Below are 21,200 nucleotides of genomic sequence, written 5' to 3' on the forward strand. Positions count from 1 at the left end.
ACACAGGCAATGACAATCTCAACCTTCATTTGCTACAAGGAACCAAAATGTGGAAGCACACACTTAAGGGGGAAAAAAAGAGATAGGTGTATCCTGAAACTACTGATCATTAAAGAAAACTAACAAATTTCTTGCTGTTTGCAATTTCTAACAACTTACTATATCAAGGTGCAGTACCACACAATTCCAAGTCATAGACTAATCATGCTACATTAAAATATTTTTCATAATATAATACTTTATCATAACTTCTGACTTGTTTTTTAAATCACATGAGAAACGGGATTAAAGAAGAAGATGATCAATTTCTACAGGAGTCTCAGTTGCCACAGAAACTTTGATTCTCACACCTCAAAAATCCGAAGAGTAAAGGCTTCTCATCTACTATCATGTATGGGAAAGGTTCTTTAAAAGCACATTGTCAAACGCACTACAAACTTGCCAATCCACGCCTTCATCAATTTTTCCGTGCCGTGACACATTTATAGCACTGTGTCAAAAACATAAATTGAAGCAAGAAGCCAAGCAAGCAGGTCTCTAACATAAAGCATTCAGTCATTGTCCGAGCAGTCCACACTCAGTTATTGAGTGTGTGTTTTGGTTTAATTTTTTCATACAGTGGTTTACTAAGTTCCTCTGTCACCTTGCAACACCTTGTGTTATCAATACCTGTCACCCTATGGCAATAAAAGAGCTTCAGTTTCTGATGTTCAAAAATTTTAGATCCGTCAAGCTATAATATATAAAAGTCCTTTAAATAATCTGAGAAATTTATCAAAATTTATCAGCCTGTTAGAACTTTATGCAAGACTCACAACAGGTAGATTGCTCAGCATTATCCATTAGCTGTTAGGGAAAACAGTGCAGTTAGCAAACCAAAAACTCAAAGCCTGTATTTATTCATATATATGATAGAACACTAGATGTTTTTGCAGGATTTTCTTCGCCCTGGCCTACATTACTCAGAAGCAGTTAAAACGTGCAAGCTACACTTCATAATATTTTTTAAAGAGATCAGGTGCATCACAGTACAACATTCACACACACAATATGAATTCAACATAGCACTGCTCAATTAAGAAGCAAATTAGATGCCTCCCACTGTTATCTTGAGGCCGAGGAGGGACCTTACTATGCTAACTATGCCCACACTTACCACAGCCTGAAAGCTTCCAATTAAAAGAAAGAGAGGGGAGAAGAAATATTAAAAATCACTGATAAAACTGAGGCATTCAAATGAGGTCAAGAAAAGCACTGTAATTAAACTAGAATTTAAATATTCCATCTCTTACTCCAAAGCCTTCAACAACCAAAGCTACTCTTCCTCCCAACTACAGGATTAAACTCAGCGTTGTCTTCCACAACTCTTAGCACTTAAGCGAGTTAGTAAATAGGTTTTCACACACCTACAGCTGACAAATCTTTTGGAACAGCAGGACAACTTACACTGCAGCCAGAGGATGTCCTTGTGCACACTGCTAACTTAACAGGGTGGCCGCTGCACAAGGGTGAAGAGCACTTCCTCTAGCTCTGAATAAATAATAAAATTTGTATTGTAATTTTTATTGATCAATAATCTTCCAATACAGCCGTCAGGCCAACATGAGACAAAGGAGACTATTTGTGTGGTAAACATTCGTATTTGCTTGGGTTAGACTGTTATTTGTTCAGTTTTCTAACAAAGATATTCTGAAAACAAAACTCACCAGAACTTCATTGTGGTGTTTTCTAATACTAAAAGGCTCTTCAAGACTCCATTGTTTTAAAAACTATCAATTAAAATAGTATCTTCTACATCAATACAGGAAAATTGAACTGGAGATTTTGAAGACATTTTGCATTACCTTCATTTTTAACCCCATTAACCTTAGCTAATGATCATATAGACCAGAATGATAACAGAAGCAAGACACTGAATGATCTCATGTGGAAAGCAGCAGAATTAATCACGACAGCAGCAATACAAGAAGGTGGTAATTGCCTGAGATAAGTATGTGAGAACTGCTTTTATTGTCCTCGTTGCCAAGAAACTTAGAAATGTATTTCTCATTCAGAGACACTGAAAGTCGCTCCTTTAAGATATAAAACCCCAATTTTTTTTATTCCTGACGTTTCTGATGTTTCACACCAATGCTACAAGCTAACTGAATCGAAATAACATCAGAATATAAATGACAGTAAGCAGCAGCTCTGGGAGATGCTGTAGCACTAGTCAGGAAGAATTCATTACCTTGAGACATTTATTAAGAAAAAAAAAAAAAAAACTGTTTGAAAAAGCCTGGCAAACATCATTAGAGAAACAAAAGAAAATTGCTTCATAGGCTTTTTTCCTAGTTACATTGCCTTAGTTTAGCTTTTTTTTTTCAGTTGGTTTTTGAAATCTCACAAATTCTAAGTCTCTTTCAGCTACACTGTTTCCAAGACACACACAGTCTGACACTCCCAAGCCCAAAGATACAAACAGATGATATTCTGAAAACAGGTCACTTTCCCCAATCAGAGTCTTTATTTTTACATGCAAACTTCACTTACTGCTCTCTACACCCTACATAAAAGCTATTACCATGTCATGTCTAATGGACACTCAAACATCAAAGGTGAGGTTATGACTTTGGTTTCTTCATGTCTGTCAGGAAAGCTTTAAGCAATTTGTTCTTTGTGACTTTTCAAACTTCCTTGCTCATACGTGGTAAGAAACAGAAAAATACAAAACCCCAACACTCCTGCCTTCTCTACCAGTTCTTTAGAGACTCTACACACTGCTAACTTTTAGGAGCTTCCCAAATGATTCGTGACAGAGGGCAGATAAATCTCAACATGGAAGCAGGCAGAGAAAGTTATTTTAAAGGGTATTTATACATAAAGAAAGTAGAACCTTGTTCTTTTTTTTCCCCTTCTAAGCCATGGTAAGTCTATATTGTCATTACATGCACCTGACACTGTTTAATACATTCATTTCAGCATTCCTGATCTTCAGCATTTTCCAAGGAATACCACCATATTAAGACTCTTAGATGAACAGAATATAGGACAACTTTCAGCCAGTAAAATGAGAGATACAGTCCCAGTTTCCCTGATAACTGATGAAATAATCCTTCCTTTCTTGGAAAGCACCCTTCTCTTTTCACAATGGCGGAGTGCATATCTACATTATCATGCTGTTAGTTATACGTAACAACAAAAAGAGACTTACCAGCTACCGTGAGCTTTGCTGTTCTGCTGACAATGGTCCCCAGGCTTTCCACAGTTGCCACACATTGATAATATCCTTCATCAGGTTTATTATGCTTGGAATGCACCACACCGTTTATTAATAAAGATCCATCTGGTAGCAACTGGCGACGGTCATCTGACACCAAGTTTAGAAAAGTCCCATCTTTTTTCCATTCAATTTTTGGAGAAGTTTCACAATAAGCTGAACAGTTCATTATAACAGAAGCTCCGCGAACTGACAGAATGTCCATTGGTTCCACCAGAAAGTAAAAAGGAGTGAAGGTTCTCACAAGGGATCCTGTAAAACACAAATCACATCACACAATTTTTGGGTTAGCCTTCTACATTCCTTAAGCATAAACTGCATCCTCATTTCAAAATACTGTAATGTGCACAAGAGCCATCACTACTCGCAATATCGTCTTCCTGTACAAATTAGAAATAGCTTGGTCTGTATGACAAGACCTTTGTCTGCTTTGGCTATTTACACCTATGGACTAGTAAATACACGTAAGTTTTCATCCCATGGCTCTTTCCTTGGCCTTCCGTGGTATGGGTGCCGTACCACAGCAGTGCAGTATTTTTTTTTGTATAACAAAGATTAAGAAACGTGAAGAATAATTCAGCCCTCGAGAAAAAAAAAGTTTCCAACTCTGAGTTTAAAACATCTTGCAAGTGCCATAAAACATATTTTTACCTTGGTTCTAGTTCAGGATAAACATCATTACTTTTCCATTTTAAATATTCCCCAAATAGTTCTATAATTAACATCTATTTGCATTAAGAAAATAATTTTAATTACTGTATTTCTGGTGTATTTGGTCAAGCAGAAAGACTGTGTCAATATCACTTTGACTTGTCTTAGCTTAACCATCCACAGAAGAAAGCATAAAAATTCATCCAGGAAAGAAGAGTTTTCCAAATCAGCACAGCATTGTGTTGGGAGAGAATGGCATCTTTGTTTTTAAAGGTAACTTGGAAATAGTATCAAGGCTCCCCACATGTACTCTGACAAACTCCACTCTTCTTCCACTCAGGGACTAGGCGTGGGATTCATGTACAAACCACCTGGCAATATAAACTGGAATATCACTAGCTGTCTACCAGCAAAGCAAACCTGAACACACACAGAGTAAAAGGTCAACAGGGCTTTTGAAGCAAGTCAGTTGAACCCAGAGCTGCAGGGATTCCTCCTACCTTTATACAAAGAAAGCAAGCTGCAAAAGGAAACGCTTAAAACGCCAGCTGAAAACAAACACAGCCAAACTTACAAGGTCTTTTTGCAAGGCCTAGAAAATAACTTTTATACAAATGCAACAACTAAATTACAATCCTAATTAATAAAGCATATTTTACAAGCACTGTGTCTAGCAATATATTCTCAGCACGCAGCGGCAGACCTAGACCACCCTTCTCTAAACATTTTTAAAATAACTTTTTAAAGTCACAGGTTGTCTAGAGACCAGAAGATATTCCACCAGTAACACTTTTTAAGATTAAAAAAAAATAATAAAATATACTTCAAGTGGTTTCTGTCATTAAGCTGTCAGTTAGCATGTGGTCCAGAGCAAACATAGGAAAAAATGGTTGGTCTTTAAGGTCTGTATATAGTCCTTAACAGGAGGGGGGTGGGGGAAGGAGTCCTGAACTTGGGGGGTGTGGGTGTTACCTCCCAGTTACATATAGTCTTTAAGGCGTATGTTCAATGTAACAAAGCAGTGAAGAAAGACCTGTTCTCCATTGTTCTGCGTAGGTAAGTTACATCATTGTTGTCTGACACTGGTGTAGCAAACCTAGCCATAAACCAGTTTCCTCGATCTGTCAGTAGGCAATATGTAACACAGTAAGAATGTGGTTTTCCTTTTAGGCACCTCTAAAAATTTGAAGGCAATCTCTAACACCTGGGAAAGGCATTGTTAGAAAAGGGTTAAAATGCATTCACAAATAGAAAATTAAGCCTCTACTACACACACTAGACCCATCAGAAAGGATGATAAAAACACTCATCTCAAAACTACTTAATCTTTCACGGTAAGGTTGATAATGAAATGCCAAAGTATGTCAAGACCACCTTGAAGAGGAATATGCATTTAATAACCAGATTTGTTTCATTCAATCACAGAATAATTATGAAGCCTGTGTTTTTAGAAAAAGTACAAATATGAAGGAGACCTTTACGTGTAAAGAAACTATGTCCTGTAAGCATTTAGCTTCTTCAATTGCTTGACTGTTTGTTGGGCTTTTTAAAGTCGGATTTACTTTCTAAAATAGCCTTAATTAATGAATTGATATGATCCCCTGTATCGATGAATTGCACAGAAAGTCTCCCGTCTCCAAAGAGACTTCAGCTTCCCCCTGGAGAGGGACTCCAGCCTTCCTGCACGAAGTCTATTGTCTCTACTACTTGGAATTCACCAAAACCTGAAGATAAGGCAGAAGGAGTAGTGTGAAAGAAACAACAGATAACCTACGAAAGTGTAATTTATATCATTCAAATGTTCTTCTACCTTCCAGAATTCAAAGAGGGAATAAGGGGGAAAAGTATAGAAAGCCTGAAGTTTCCCTAGTGATAGTAAGTCTCAGACTGGAGACCTGTTATATTGGTAACCAAATCCATGAGATTATGTCTTTCCTGAGATAAAAAGACAACCAAAAAAGACCCCAAACATACACAGCAAGAAAAACCCAAAACAATACAAAATTTCTAGGGCTGCTTATGTTACTTAGGTTTGTATAATCACACCTACATGCAGATATACTTGATCCTCTGCATGTGGAGTACCAAGTTTCAGTTCTAATATACCAACTGGCAGAAAAGCCCAGAGGCATGAAAATACCTTAACCTGTTTATCAGTATAATCGCCTCCATTGCTCCAGAAAACTAAAGGTCTATTTAAAAAAAAAAAAAAATTAAAGATTTGGCTTTATTGTCTCTAGATTTTCCAAGAGAAAGCATTCTATCCAAGCCATCAGCCTTTCCCCCCCTCATTTACAAGCTCCTGTGCATTATTCCAGTATAGATCCAGACCCTTACCAGGACAAAATACAAATACTCTTGAGTTTTGTTGCTCACTGCCCTTCTTCTCTGGCTTTTCAAACAAAAACTAGGAAACCTCTGCAAAGGGGAGGCCAGCTTCTTGTTTGCTTTGTCTGGCTTTGATGCAGATTAGAGCAGATCAAATCCACTGATGGGATAAGATTGTTCTTATCCTGGAAGCAACAAGGTGCCCAAGGAAACAGCATTGTAGACTATAGAGCTGAGGATGTCAAAAAAAGTGCATGCCAAGGAGAAATAGCAAAACAGAAAGGGTTAGAGACTTTCAGGAATAATGGGAAGCAAATTCTCAGCTGGGTTTCAGAGATAACATAAAAAAACAAGCTCTTGCCAAGAGCCCTGTGAAGACACAGCACAGCCAGCTTCAAGTCGGTATACTACCATGCTCCTGCACAGAAAGCGGGGGATAAAAAAAAATAAAAGGGTTGGTAAATAACTATGTCCCGTCTTGAAGGACATTAAACTAGAATTGGGACCTTTCTAGCCCACAGTCTCAGAGAGGTTTTGCAATTTAAAGTTAGGGGCACTCAGGACAAGTGCTGGTGGGCTGCATTCACACCCCTGCCAACTCAGTTCATACCTCATTTAAGCCTTGATTCAGCCTGAAAAGGCTTTGTACATACAAGACCTTAATAAACTTCTATTTCTGTCAACAAGCCATTTCTCCCACTCCATCAACCTATTGATTAGTCAGTTAAATGAAACCACATTATTTAGGACAGAATTGGTGTACTTTGTGGAGGGAGCCCTTCCTCTTTCCACATACTTGGCTGGCGTTTGTGTACGTACATACTGACCCTATGATCTTAAAGGTCTTTTCCAACCTAAACGATTCCATTACTCTACAGGTATGTACACATCAGTGGCTTGATTTGCATAATGCTGGCCCAAGAAACTTATATAAAAAGCAAGACAAGTTTATCTTACTTTATTTTCCTTATCACGGAAACAGGAACAGCTAAATCTTGCTCATTCCCAACAGATACTCCCCCCCCCCACCCCCACCCCCACCCCAGAACTGCTCTTGAACACCAGTGATAGAGACCCGGACTTCCCACAGGCATTCAGTTCCAGTACTTCACGCTCTGCATTATTAGGACGATCGAGCAGTACTGCTAGGATTTAAGCGTAGTTCTTTTTGCCAATGTGGGTATGGAGCACAGGCTGTTAATCTTTCCCAGCAGTCTTCTACATATTCAAGGACTTAAAACCTTCTCTACCCTTTCTTTAGTCTTAGCATATCTAGTTTAGTACTAGGCAAACAGTAGGGCTCTGACTATTAACTCTGTGAACCCCCTCCAACCAGCCCACGTTCCTCCCCAAAGCGCTGAGCCCAAACCACAACAGGGTGCTCCAGCAGAGACAATATCAGTGTTGGGTGCAGGTACGGTGTCATTTCACATGTTTTAGAAGCTCTGCAACTCCTTTCTTCATCCCTCCCAAAATACAGGCAATTCAGTTTTAGTGCAGAAGCATAACACTGCTGACTACATCGATCCATAATCCCTTCACCACTGTAATCCCTAGATCCTTTTCTCAGAAACTGCCATAAGGTTTGTTCTTTTCCATTTAATGTTTGACTAGCTGATTACTCCTGCCTAACTGTATTAACTTTCACTTGGCTCCTCTAAATTCTTCCTCCTTCCAAAAAAGTTTACTGATGTTGAACTCTAACCTTGTCCTACCTCTTTGAGCTTTAAATTGTGTGAAAATTTAACAAACATAGCTTACTCTGTCCTCCAGCTGCAAGTGAAAGACATGTAATAGAAGTTTACTCAGAATACACAAGTGCAAAATCCCCCACAATGCAGCTTCAGTATCATTGTCCTTACTACTTCTCTCAACACTTATCCATCCTTTTTCATAGCTATCCTATCTAAGTTAAGACCATGTTTCCGTTTCCTTACAAAAGCGTAATTGGATGGTGGTTGCTGAGGAAGAATAAGGGAATTTATTTTTTTCTATGAAACATTTTAAGCTATTAAGGAAATCAGAATGGTCTGGAAAATATTTCCTTGACAATTCTACATCAATTAACCCTCCTAGCCACATTACCTTCCAGAAGAAGTCAGAAAAAAAGTTTGCTCACTCACCCCTCAGGAACCAAAGCCAAGCTGACTACTTTTATACATCCCAAGCTCCTCCACTCCTCCCATTTAAAATATTTTGAGCTCTTCTAGTCCTTCTTCAAGCTCATGTCTCAAGTTGTCAAAATTAACCAACAGTTCTGAAATTGTTTCAGCCAAGAAAAAAAATCACAGAAAAATTACTTGAAAATATTTAACGATGAATCACTTTTAGCTTATCCTTTGCTAAGCCTAGTTGATCTCTTATCCTCTTAGTATTAGGACAAAGGACTAGAGCATGCAACCCTTCTCACCTGAAAAGGATCAAAAAGAGCATATTTGAGATATGACGGAAGTTCGCAAAGTTAAGATGAATCTGTCTGAACTTCTCCTTACAGCATGCTTCCCCAAAGACCACGAAAAGGTTTTTAAACTCAAAAGAACAGTTTTAACATAACACTTTCCAGCCACAGGAAATGTGAAGGCAGCTAGGTAAGACAGAAAGAGCTCATTGATTGCTCTTTCCAAATGCTGCATTTTCAAAGGGCAGCATACCTCAGTGGGACAAAGAAATTCAAGCCTTCCTTTAGCTTTCTTTTCACTGCTACCACACCTACAGAAGGATTACTTTCATTTTTTGTATGTTCTGCTAGCTGCATCACATTTTGTGCAGCGGAACATCTTTAACAAAGCTGCAGGTGAGGAAATGCCTACAACAGTAAATACAAATTGCCTGCTCAAGTGGGAAGAAGCTTTCCTTTGTTACCCAGTTAATTTCTGAAAGACACCAGCATTCCAATATCAAACACAAATCATTTAAATGTGTGCTTTAAAAACTGCCTGACACAAGCTCTTCAGAAATTATGGAATTTACAAAAATAACTTCAGACAAAACCACTTTGATCTTAGTTCTACATAGTACATATAAATTACCTCAAACTGGTGCTCGGCAATGTATTTCAGAAGATTTCCCCACTACCAGTGCTATAGATTTAACTTTAATCCACTGCTGCCACCAAACTATTTGGTTGTGATTTTTTTCCTGATGTTGACCATCTACATTCAAAGCAGAGTACTGTAATACCAGATTTCACATAAATTGTGGAAGGGAACTGCATTCCATTTTTCAAGGACCATCCACAAAGAAAATGTGAAGCACAGGTATAACCACTTTTTCCAAACAGGATGATAAATTAAGGCAACCAAACCCATCTTTCATCAAAAATACCTGACATGAGATTAGTAATACACAAGGATTGGGTCACTGGAAAGAGTCATATAGGGCTTTGATGAAGAAAGATTACTTACTTTTACCTGTTGAGGAAAGGCATGTCAATAGGGAGGGGGATGATACTCATCCTTTTAAGTTAGATTCCAAAGCCATTTAAGACTACGTAACAGCCTTGAAAACTGACGCTTAAAATAGAAGCATTTGACAAAATCCTAATCAGACTGGCAGGAACTATTATAAAGCCCCTTTTTATGTACTGCAAGGTAATGATAAAATATCCAAGCTCTTGCTGCAGGACTGAGCTTTTAAAAGGCTTTTCACCAGAATTTAATTAACATTCCCAATGGCCCTTGTAATCCTAAAAACAGTATGTCATGCCCTTCCTAACCTAGATCATTAAAAAAAAAAAAAAGCTGTCTTCAAGAATTAGCCAAACGTATTTTAACTGAAGGTGTTACAAACACTATTCTTTGCAAGCTGCCAGCAGGAGCTCACAATAAACTCGTTTTTGTGGGTTTGTGAAAATAGTCATTACTAAGAAGCACATTATCTATATGGACAAATTGCTCCATGCATTGATCTCTAAATAAAATTTAAGTATTAGCATGTTGGTAACTTTTTTTGTTACAAATGTCAACATTTAAAAAATTGTGTATTACCCAATAAGCAAAATTCATACATGGCATTACAATATACCACAGCAGATCGAATGTTTAGGCCAGGGGTCCTCAAATTTTTTAACCAGGGGGCTGGTGTGCAGATAAAGGGGCAGGCAGTCATCTGTGGCTGCTTGGTTCCCCCCCCCAACTCCCGGGGGGGGGGTGGGGGTGTGTGTGTCTGTAAATACCGGGGGCCTGACTGAGGACCCGGGGGGGCTGTATCTGGCCCGTGGGCCATAGTTTGACGACCCCTGGTTTAGGCAAAGGTAGACTTTCTGCTTAATATTACATTTTCCCCTCATAGGGAATATACAGTATAGACTACCTGATCAAATTACACTGCATATGATGGCAACATACATCAGGCAAGTAAAGATCATTTTGACTATTTTTTTTAAAAGCACATCCAAAGCAAAACTGTATACATGGTGGTTGGCAAGTTCACTCATACTGAAAAAACAAGGTCAAATTCTCTAAACTGCATTCTGTAAATGTCATTTCATTTATTTCTTTGCAAAGACTCCACAATCCATAAATTATGAGACAAAAATGGTATTGCACTTAAGTATCAAGAAAAAAAGGAAAAAGCGTAAAGAGCTATCCCTGACTGCACATGTACAATATAAATCCTGCTGGTACTTTAATAATTCCAGTGATAGGCTGACAGTGGAACCTAGGACAGCAAGTGATGTAACATTTTAAGGTAAGTAATGCCATGTATAAATCTAGGTTTTCTCAGACTTAGTAGATTCCTTTCTCCTTCAGCACAGGCAGACTTTCTCTTTTTATGATTTAATAGACTTTAATAAAGATATTCATCAAAAAGTGTGATTCATCTTTGCCCCAGCACCATTAAGCATTGCGGGCTAGCAATGACATCTGAAGAATGCCACGGGGCCTCAGATTTGCCCTAGCCCACCAGAGAAGGGGCTGCGATCCATAAGGGAGACATACCCTTTTTTTTGTGATGGGGAAACAACCCATACAGAGCTTTTTTAGTAGAAGGGCTTACTCTGTGCTGCAGAAAGACAGGAAGAAAACTGCTTTTCCAAGCAAATTCTCCTGAAAGAGAGCAGCATTAACACTGGATGGCTTTGTCCTCTTCTCTTTAGTTGTCAGTCCTGTGTGCAGGTGCCTTCTTACAATACAGACCAAGCAGACAATACTGAGCGAACACTAACAGCCTAGGATACCACCAGAAGACCTGTGCCCTCAATCATTCTCCTCAATACAATGGTAAGTTTAGAGAAATTGTTCTTTATGGTCCACTGTGAAGAGCACCTACCTGAATACCAACAGGCCCAGGTGCAGGCTGTCATCCACACACAGATGGCAGCTTTTACTTACAAGGAACTCTGCCTTTCTGCTCCTGTGTTTTTCAAAAGGCATCCATCTAAAAGTTGCAAAAAAGGCAACACATCTGTGAAGTTGTGAAAACCTAAGTAATTTTGCGTATTAGATTCTCTAACAGTTTAATTACTGAGTTGAGAAGGTTTTTGACAGCATGTACTAACAAGAACACGAAAGTCAAAATAGTCACCATCAGCAGCAGAATTACTGTAACATATAGAAATAATGTATGTTTCAAGACTTTGCCTTCAGTAACTTAGGAGCACCTTGGCCCTTCAGACAGCAGTCAATAAACAAAGAACGAATCCAAACGAAGCAAGCTACATTTTGAAACAATGCTTTTTACAGCTTTGTCTATACTTCCAGTTACCTTTCACTTGTTAATAACAAATTATTGCTCAGTCTTAACTGACCTTCATGACAGACCTCAAGCACAAAATTATATTAAAAAAACCCATTAAAAAAAGTACGGAGAAAATAGAATTAAGAAAAAAGTATCCGGATAGTGTACAGTGTGCCTGCAGCAAAACACTGAAAAGTAAGCATCCATGCATTTACTCTAACTACTCTTTCTGTAAGTGATACCATCTCCTCATATATTATTAAATAATGGGAAGGAAAACAAGATAATGATCAACAGCAAAATCCAAACATAGATTGTAATCTCAAATATCAAACATCTTAAGAGATGCATTTATGTCTGGTGTTTAGTTGCATGGCCTTTCTAACACCTCTAGGGAGTTAGAAATTTTTATCTGGATTTTGAACGCATGGAAGCAACTTTATTATTTACAGCACTGCTGCTCAATTGTCAGAAGTTCTGTGACAATAGCACCCTTAAACAGCCAGCTAAGAAGCTGCCACGCAACCATTACAGCCCCTTTACTAAGGGGCTACAGTTCCATTAAGCTTGGAAAACTGAAGGAGAACAAATGGCACAAACTCCTCTTGCAGCAGTTTCCCCTAAAGCACGATTCGCTATAACCACTTCTACTGGTACTCTTGTGCAACTTGTCCCAAAAGAAATCCCCACTGCGGACATTTCCCTCTCTTGTCTAGTCCGGAGTGCCACTGTGAGACACTTACCGTCTTGCAAGGATTTCTACATCTGCCTTAAACCTACACTGAAACCTAGAAAACTGTCTACCAGCCCTGCTTCAAAACCAAATTCTATTCGAGTTTTTATTCCTCCTCGTGTGCAAGGAAAAAGAATCCTTTATAACCACTGCGACCCGAAATCTGGATTTCTTTCCAGTTGCTAAAAAACAACCCTTAGGTTTTATGGAACACATAAATATGGAACACATCTAGGAACTCGCACCCATGAACTTCTCACCTTCTGCAAGGAACATCCTTTCAAAGAGATTTTGCTTTTCCAAATCAAAGGAAAAGCAAACCAGACCACCTAATGCCATACATTCGAGTTAAGCCAATGAAGAAAATGCTCTGAATATCCTAACTGCAGATTTCTTTTCATAACTATTTCAGAAGGAGAGCTTAAAGGATTTTATCCACCTTTTCCTTTTTTTGTGGAATTACTAAAGTAATTTCTCTCATTTCAGAAAATGATCAGCTTTCATTCAAATAGCCAATCTCTTTAACTAGTACATCCTTTTAAGCTTGCACAGGATTTAAAAATGGTACCATGTTTCACTTGACACAAAGGACAAAACATTCTTGCATATGATATCCCCTTTCTATTGCTACTAATAACAGAAATAAGCTAGAATGATAATAAGGTATAACCTTTTTGACTTAAACCCCAGGCACAGAAGCTACCCTAATCAAAATCTCTTGGGATTAGTTGTTCAATATATGATCTAACAGCAGAACTAAGATGCTTTCAGGGTGATGACTGTCATCAGGGTAAGCAAGCACTACAAAACCTAATGTGCACTCTACCCCCTAACAAAGCCTTCATCCAATGTCAAACTTCTCTGTCAAAATAAGCCAAAGTGATTACCTTTCATATGAAATTAACACTACGCCAGGAGAAATTTTTTTGCCCATTTTTGAATGCTTTGTATGGCTCTCATTCCCCTGTGATTTTCTTCCCCATACTTCAAGCAAAAAGATCAAATTAGTTTCTTTGTTTGTAACTTCACAGCCCTGGCTGAAACCCCATTACTGAAATGCCCCATTTATAGTTGTCAGCTCTGGTAGCTTTTAGAGCAATCTGACTTCAGAGTGCTTATAGTTTTCATACTCCTCCTGATCAAGGATGAAAAAGAAACAAATGACAAGCAATTTTTAGTATCAGTAGTGCTTCCTTCAGAAAGCACATCAGTTATAGGGACCAGATTTCAATTATTTGTTATTTTTTTTAATTCCTCCAGTGACCATTTTCATTACTTTATCAAATTGGTCTGAGAAAGGATACATCTAGCATTTCTACAGAAGATGACTAGAGGGCACTGTAAAGACACCTACAAAAGGAAGAAAATGTATTTCTGTTCATCATCATGAACAATAGTACTTTGCCTTTTCCACAGAAATGGCTACCATATGTTTAGCTACCGACAATACTACATTTGTTATCGTAAGTGAACACAATTTTCATTTTTTCCTGGAGTAATAGATTTCTTTTCCTAGAGTTCCTGTCTTCCGGAACATAATTTACCTCTTCAGATATGTGCAACATTAAAAACAAACAGTGGCTTTCAAAGAGTTAAAAAGCCAGAAAACCCATTTGTAAGACTCAAAATACAAATTACGCACAATGCAGGCAAGATGCTAACCACTTAGCAAGAGATTCCTCCACCTTCCCCTACTTACACCCTGTTTGGACCCAGGGCTTCAGGTCTTCAGACTTGAGTAACTGGTTCGCCCAAACCCTCACCAGGGCTAGACAAGCAGTTTAGCTCCCCATGGAGATTCCCTGCTGGTTTCCAAACCAAGCCCAGGTAATCAGGGAGCAGATTCCCTGCCTCAGGTTTGTTGTTTTTTGAGGGTTTTTTGCCAGACTGGTAATTCAGAAATGGTTTAGAATATAAATAGAGATAAAAGTCCCCATACATCACAAGAGGATTATTTGCTGAAACCAATTACTTAAATATTTTCCAAGTACTAAACACACTGGAGTATCCAAGATCTCTGCACAAAGGGTAAAGCAGTATTACGATTTCTCAGATGCCAACAAGGTTAGGGGGCATGCAACAGAACATATTTGATGTAGCAAATTCATTTAAAGATGTGCTTTAAGTGAGACAAGAGTGGCACTTCAGTGAACAATCTCCCTGCTTGCAGTGGATTTCCTCCAGCCCACCTATTCAATTCATCCAGTCAGGGTGATTACAGAGATTACAAAGGATGCTTGCAAGAGAAGTGTGAAGGGCAAGGGGGAATGCTGTTATAAAGTCAGGTGTGTTCCAATCACAGCCAACGGTCAAAAGTGGCATACAGGAAGGTACATGAAGAGGAAAAGAAGAAACCCAGTTTCTATAGGAAGCTTAAAGTGGGAAAAGGATTGAACATTAAAAAAATAATATGCAAGCAAGAACCAAATTGAAAGCTGCTGAAAATCATTTCCAGTGTCTCTCTAAAGAGAGAGACCTCTGCCATGCTTCATAAAAGAGGAAACAAATCTTAACAAATACCTTTAATGTTAGATCAAGCAAGGACTATCTAAGAGGGCCTAGAAACAGAAGAACAGCCACATCAGATCACAGCAAAAAGAATCCTTTTAACTCAGTGTCTTGTCACAGTAGTCGACAGCAGATGCTAGGGAGCACCTAAGAGCAGAACAAACATACAGCAAAACTTTCTCCAGTTCAGGCTCTGAGCATCCTGCCACTTGCAGCTGAGGGATGTCTGCAGCCACGAGTGGGTTTTGTTCTTCAGCCCAACAGCTCTGGGAGGACAACGACCAGCAACCTCGGCAGGCACCTTGCAGCGGCCTTGCACAAGGGGGAAAGGGAGAGGGCAAAAGAGCTCAAGCGTTAGCATTCACTTTGACGGTCCCTACCTTGGGGGACTAATCTGACAGATTACCAGTTAATTCTCTACACAGCACAGCTAATTGTACAGCCGCTCTCACTCCCCTGGTCTCCTACACTAGTAAAGCAACCACTGTCCAATCACACTATTGATTCACAATATATAAAAATATAATAACCTTAGCAATTTACAAATGAGGATTTTATTGATCTTTGAGGATACTACTGAAAGAAATGAGAACAGTGGAAAGGTAAGGAAAAGACACACATAACGCAGTGTTTTCAGGGATCTTATTTTAAAAACATATTCACACAAGTTTTTCTATCCCATGAAATTCAACATTTGTGGCAGAGTTCATTACACGTGTAAATTAAGTTGCAATAAAACTGACCCTTCACAAATTTAAGTCATAATGCTACTCTTGGAAATGCAAGCTGACCAGCTATAGAGTTAAAAATTGAGACTTAGCAGAAAGGTATATATCCAGATGATAGGCACATCATCAGTCACACGGAAAGGACAGAGATGCAGCATATGCCCTCAAGTGACATGGAAAACTGCAGCCCATTCCAGCTACGCCAGCACCAAGATAAATAATGCATCAGGGAACTGGAGGAAATAACAGAAAACCCAGTAGTATCACCAGTTTGCTTAGATTTGCTATTGAGATGAAGGATTTGCTGTATTTGTTGTTTGAGGAGCCCAAAATAAAAGCTGTACAGTCTAAAGATAAACACCTTAAGAGACATCCAGTTTTGTTCCAGCTGGTGAAATACAAGTCTCTGGCACAGAGTCTCTCTGTGGACCGCTGCACAGCACCAGGACACCCGCACTAACTGAACACTATGCAAAGCCTTCCTCGGATCCTACGTACTCTGAGCTCTCAGCGTTTTTACCCCACCACCACCATTACTTTATTTTTAAATTGAGGGTTGACTGTTCATGTTTCAAGACTCAGGGAGCATTCTAATAACTGAGGTAGACAAATGCCTTGGGGTAGAGCATTTGATGGTCACTGAAGAAAAGCTACTACATATAGATTTAAATTAATTTCTGTAGCAAGAGCAAAAAATCACACACTCAACACTAACTGAACTACAGAAAAATAAGCAAGGCACTTTACACTAGAGAAAAAGAAGATTAGACATTTGCCTGGTTATGACCCCTCGGAAAATGTAAGAATGAACCTTGTGATTTTAAAAAGTTGTCTTTCAATCAAATGGAGAGTGGAGGCAAAAAATGTCTGGATTCTGTATCACAGTAAAGTAACATGCCCCTATGCCCAGGTACACCCACTCACAGATCTGCAGCCACAGGCTGCATCAACAAATCACACAAGTGAGAAGAGCTTACCACGCATAAATCACTGCTGAGAGAAAATAGGAAACTGGCAAAGAGAAGAGAAGGAAAGGCAACTTTAGTTATTACGCCCAATGTGTCTCAAATGCACAGTTAAATAGTAGCAGTACTTCTCAAATAAGCAGTTATGATTTATTTTTATATTACTGTACTGCTCAGTAACAGCACTGTACAGAAAGACAACACGTAAACACAGTGAACAGCCACACCATGCCCTCGTACGGACACTGCACAATGTTGTCTGTGGGTGGGAGGTACATCGCGCCAGCCCATGCACGTGAATGTTCCGGTGGTAGCACTCTTTGGCAAAGGTCTTTTAAAGTTGAACACATATAGCCATAATACAGTAGCATCATCTCGAAGCCTGCATGGACTACCTTGGTGAATTTTAAGCAAAAAATCATCAATGCAACAAATACATAATGCAAACTAAAGGCAACAAATACATGCTTTTTAATAGTTTTAAATTTATATATACCCCACATATATATATTTAGCCATAAACACAACTTACAAAAGTTATACACATACACACCCTATAGTCATGTACACTTACCACTGTCCTCTATAACAGACTACTATAAAAAACTCAAGTATTTATTCAAGAGAAGCCTTTAAAAATTATAAAAATCATCAAAAACATCAACCAAACACATCTTATTAGTACCACTGATGAATTCACTGTATTAAAAAAAATAAGTATATATAATATGGCTTACAAAACCAGAATTCTTCTGAACTAGATTTCAGGAAAACTTGGCAGATCCAGGGCTGGTAACAAATGTAGAGGTATTTGCTGATGCAGAAATTAAAGTCTGACACCTAGACCAGCTCCAATATTAAAAAAAGAGGATAACTAGCCACAAGTGAACAATATTCTAACTGTGGCCAAGGATAAGGCAAGAAACAACTCTTGGCTACATCACAGACCAGTGCCCACCAGGAAAACAGTTTAAGCAGAAACTCAAACACATGTCACTGAGTTAACAACTCCTCCTTTTTAGTTACCTTCTTTTTTATTTATTTATTTACTCTGAGCAGTGGATAAAACTCTCCATGTGTCATCTCAACAACACACCTGGTTTACAAGTTTCAAACATTTTTTGCATCCTCTCCATTGTGAATTCTGCATATTGATCCTGGAAACATTTAATACCTTTTATACAATTTGCCTGGGTCTAGATCAATAACACTTAGAGAGTGTCGTTGTGTTTGAGAAGTGGTGTAAGGCTCTGGCTGGCCTAGCACCCCCTTCCCAACTGGGAATAGCCATCTATGACGAAATTGCTTTACAGCAGACTTGAGCTACGGCTTTGCACCAGTGACTCCGGACTACCTTCAAGGATCAAACAAGCCATCCCAGAACAGTACAGCTACCTCAGAAGCTTTATCATTATAAATTAACCTTGCTTCATACCCCAAGCCAGAACATGACAGAAATATTTGCAAATCTTACTGAACATTTATCATGAAATGCACCGACATGATCTGGAATAAAAAAGAAATTCCCATGCCTTTCTTACTGCAACTTAATTATTTCAAGTACGCTGAACACACACAGAGTAGAGCAAATCATTGGATTTTTGTTTATTACTTTTTTATGTATGAAATCAAAGAACTATACTTCAGGAAGGCAACTGCAGCCTATGAACAACTTATTTGTATTCAAAACAGATCTATGAAAAAATCTAATAGCACTAATTCTTTATTACAACTTTGCAGGCATCTTATTTTACCCAGTTGACATTTTTACGTAAGAGATTCTCACTAAACTATTTGTGAGCTCTTTATAAGCCAAGAAAAGCTAACAGACAAACAGCCAAACGCCTCAATTTAACTCCCGATTGTTGGGATCTCCTTTTGAAAAAGGGGAGCAGGCAGTATGTGGTTCTCTCCACTTCTCTGCAAGGGAAAAGAGAGAAGCGGAGCTCTGGGGTGAGCACTGACGCTTCTGCGCCTTCCCGGAAAGCAGCACTTGTATGTCTGACATGAACTGAGAATATAAACCACGGGGTGTTAACAGAGGATGTCTAACTGCCATAGCTTTCCCTATTTGATCTGTTGAAAGTAAAATGAACTGAAAGACCAGTTTTAAAAGCTTTACACAGATTCTTGTCTCTTCTGAAAGTGTATTAATGAAACTGCTTCCTGTTTCATTTTCTAAAGACAAAAGCTTTCATCTAGCTTGTTTACTGATACAACCTCCTAAATTCCCATGAAGCATTACAGCTTTGACTGGTGCAGTTTTTGTCAGAATATAAAAGCATAACTGTAGCTTTGCAAATATATTAGCAAAAATATTTGCAAATATTAGCTTTGCAAATGTTATATAGATGTGCAAGGAAAAAATGAATTTATCTGTTCATTTATAATACAGATTATTTCATCAAAGTGGTAAAGTAAGCATGTTTAGAAAGAACTTACATAAGAGTGGGAATTCAAATATTGCATATATTAACAAAATCATCATATAGATATGGGTATTACCTGAATTACTAAGTTAGTCAGAAATACTTCAGAAAAGCAAATTTGTAGGTCATCGTGACAAGATATTTGCTTCTTTGCTTTTATCCCAATTGCCCCACGGCTGTGGAAGTTCTCATCTCACTCTCAGTAAGTATGTAAAACCTCCTGAAAAGTTGACTAAAGAGTGCAAGATGGGTTTAGCGCACAATTTCTCCTTAGATTCAGCAGAGAGGTGTCTCCCTTTAGTTGTATTTGTCCTACCCACTAAAAAAAGGCCTTAAACAGAAAAGCTAGCACTGGTCACCTGTTGGTACAGATGCTACAGACTACTGGCAGGATCAGACTGTTCATAAAGAGCTGACAGTTTGCTTCCCAGGTTTCAATTCAGGTCGTTGTCACTTGTCCTTCTGCCATGCATCACTGTGAGAAGCCTGTCTCCATGACTTTGATAACCTCCCTTCAGGTACTGGCGGGCTGCTACGGGGTCCATCCCCTGGCCCTGAGACTTCTTTGGGCCAAACAAGCCTCTCCTAAGGCACATGCTTCATCTCCCAGCCATGCTGGTAGAGGGCCAGGCAAGCTCGTCTCAGTCTAATAAAGTCTTTGACAGTGACATATTGAGGAGCTCAAACCTGGATGTGGTGCTCTGGATGCATCCAGCTCGCTGTCCTCAACCTGCTGGCTCTGCTCCGGCTAATGGCCGTTTGCGCTACGAACTGGCACGCACAGACCACGCTCCAGAGTCCGACAGCTACCTAGCTGGCTGTTTGAAAGGTTCCAGTTCAAGACTTTTCGCTGCTTAATACGAAGCATAATTTTTCAGCTCAAATAACATTAAAACAAGACCCAGATCTGAACTCTGTATATCACATTGGAGGACAGTACTCTATTCACACAACATTTTTAAGCTGTTAAACAAATAGACAGACCTGATGAAATATTAATTTGACTAATTATGGCAACAGAACCCCAGAAGGAACTAACAACTCCACAGAAAGAGAGCAATACCTGTTTCCAGCACTGACAACTGCACAAGTTTCAGACATGTAACAGATGGCTCAAAAAACCTGTGCAGACTGTGTTGATATCAGCTTTTGCTTTGACTCTGTCTCCTCAGTTTTTAAGATGCAAAAGCTTACCTGATTAAGGAGAGCTAAAGCGTGAGCTATTGAAGAGAACTTTTGAGTAAAGACAGGACATAAAGTATTTATACTTAACATTTATTCCAATTTGTACTCTGTAACCAAATTTAAAGTGTTCTCGCAAGAGAAACCTTTACCTTCATGTGACAAAAAGCTTTTCAACCTGCTTGGACAGCAGAATCAAACCAGCTGCCAACTTATGGCCCAAAATAAAATTCCAGCTGATAATACTTCATAAAAGATAATATGAATGCAGTTCTTTGTGGAAGGGACCTCTGTAGGTCATCTGGCCCAGCCACCTGCTCCAAGCAGGTCTAGATCAGATTGCTCAGGGATCTGGGCAGCCAAGCCTTAAGCTTCCCCAAGGACACAGAACAACAGAAGGCAAGCAAGCAAGAAGTGTACAAGCATCCAAAGCAGGAAAGCATGGCAAGAAATATGCCCCCAAACTGGCTTTCTGTTACTTCATTTCTGATACATCACAACAGTGAGTTTTGGTTAAATATCTTCTAATTAAAACCACAAAAATCACAGGAAGCAGAACATAAAGCCATGATAATGGCAACATTAGGAAAAATCTTTTTTGAGAAATCCAGCAATAAAAGCTACACAAAGTGACTGATCTGTTACCATACTTAGAAACAACGAGAAGCACACAGTATACCAATACACTGAAAATCTGCATTCACACCTTCTAGGTATTCAGACTGGCAGCAGGAAGCA

General features: G+C 38.9%; 1 protein-coding gene across 8 annotated transcripts in view; it reads right to left on the minus strand.

Moving 5' to 3' along the window:
- Positions 1-21,200, minus strand: part of NEO1 (neogenin 1) — a 212,538-nt gene that overhangs the window by 142,311 nt on the left and 49,027 nt on the right. For all 8 annotated transcript variants that reach the window (XM_080395152.1, XM_080395151.1, XM_080395150.1 and 5 more), the window contains exon 2: positions 3,194-3,511. In XM_080395152.1, coding sequence (XP_080251278.1) covers positions 3,194-3,511 — 318 coding nt within the window. The remainder of the gene's footprint in view (positions 1-3,193; positions 3,512-21,200) is intronic.

This window comes from Falco punctatus (assembly GCF_963210335.1).
Source record: "Falco punctatus genome assembly, chromosome: 7".
NCBI classification, from domain to species: domain Eukaryota; kingdom Metazoa; phylum Chordata; class Aves; order Falconiformes; family Falconidae; genus Falco; species Falco punctatus.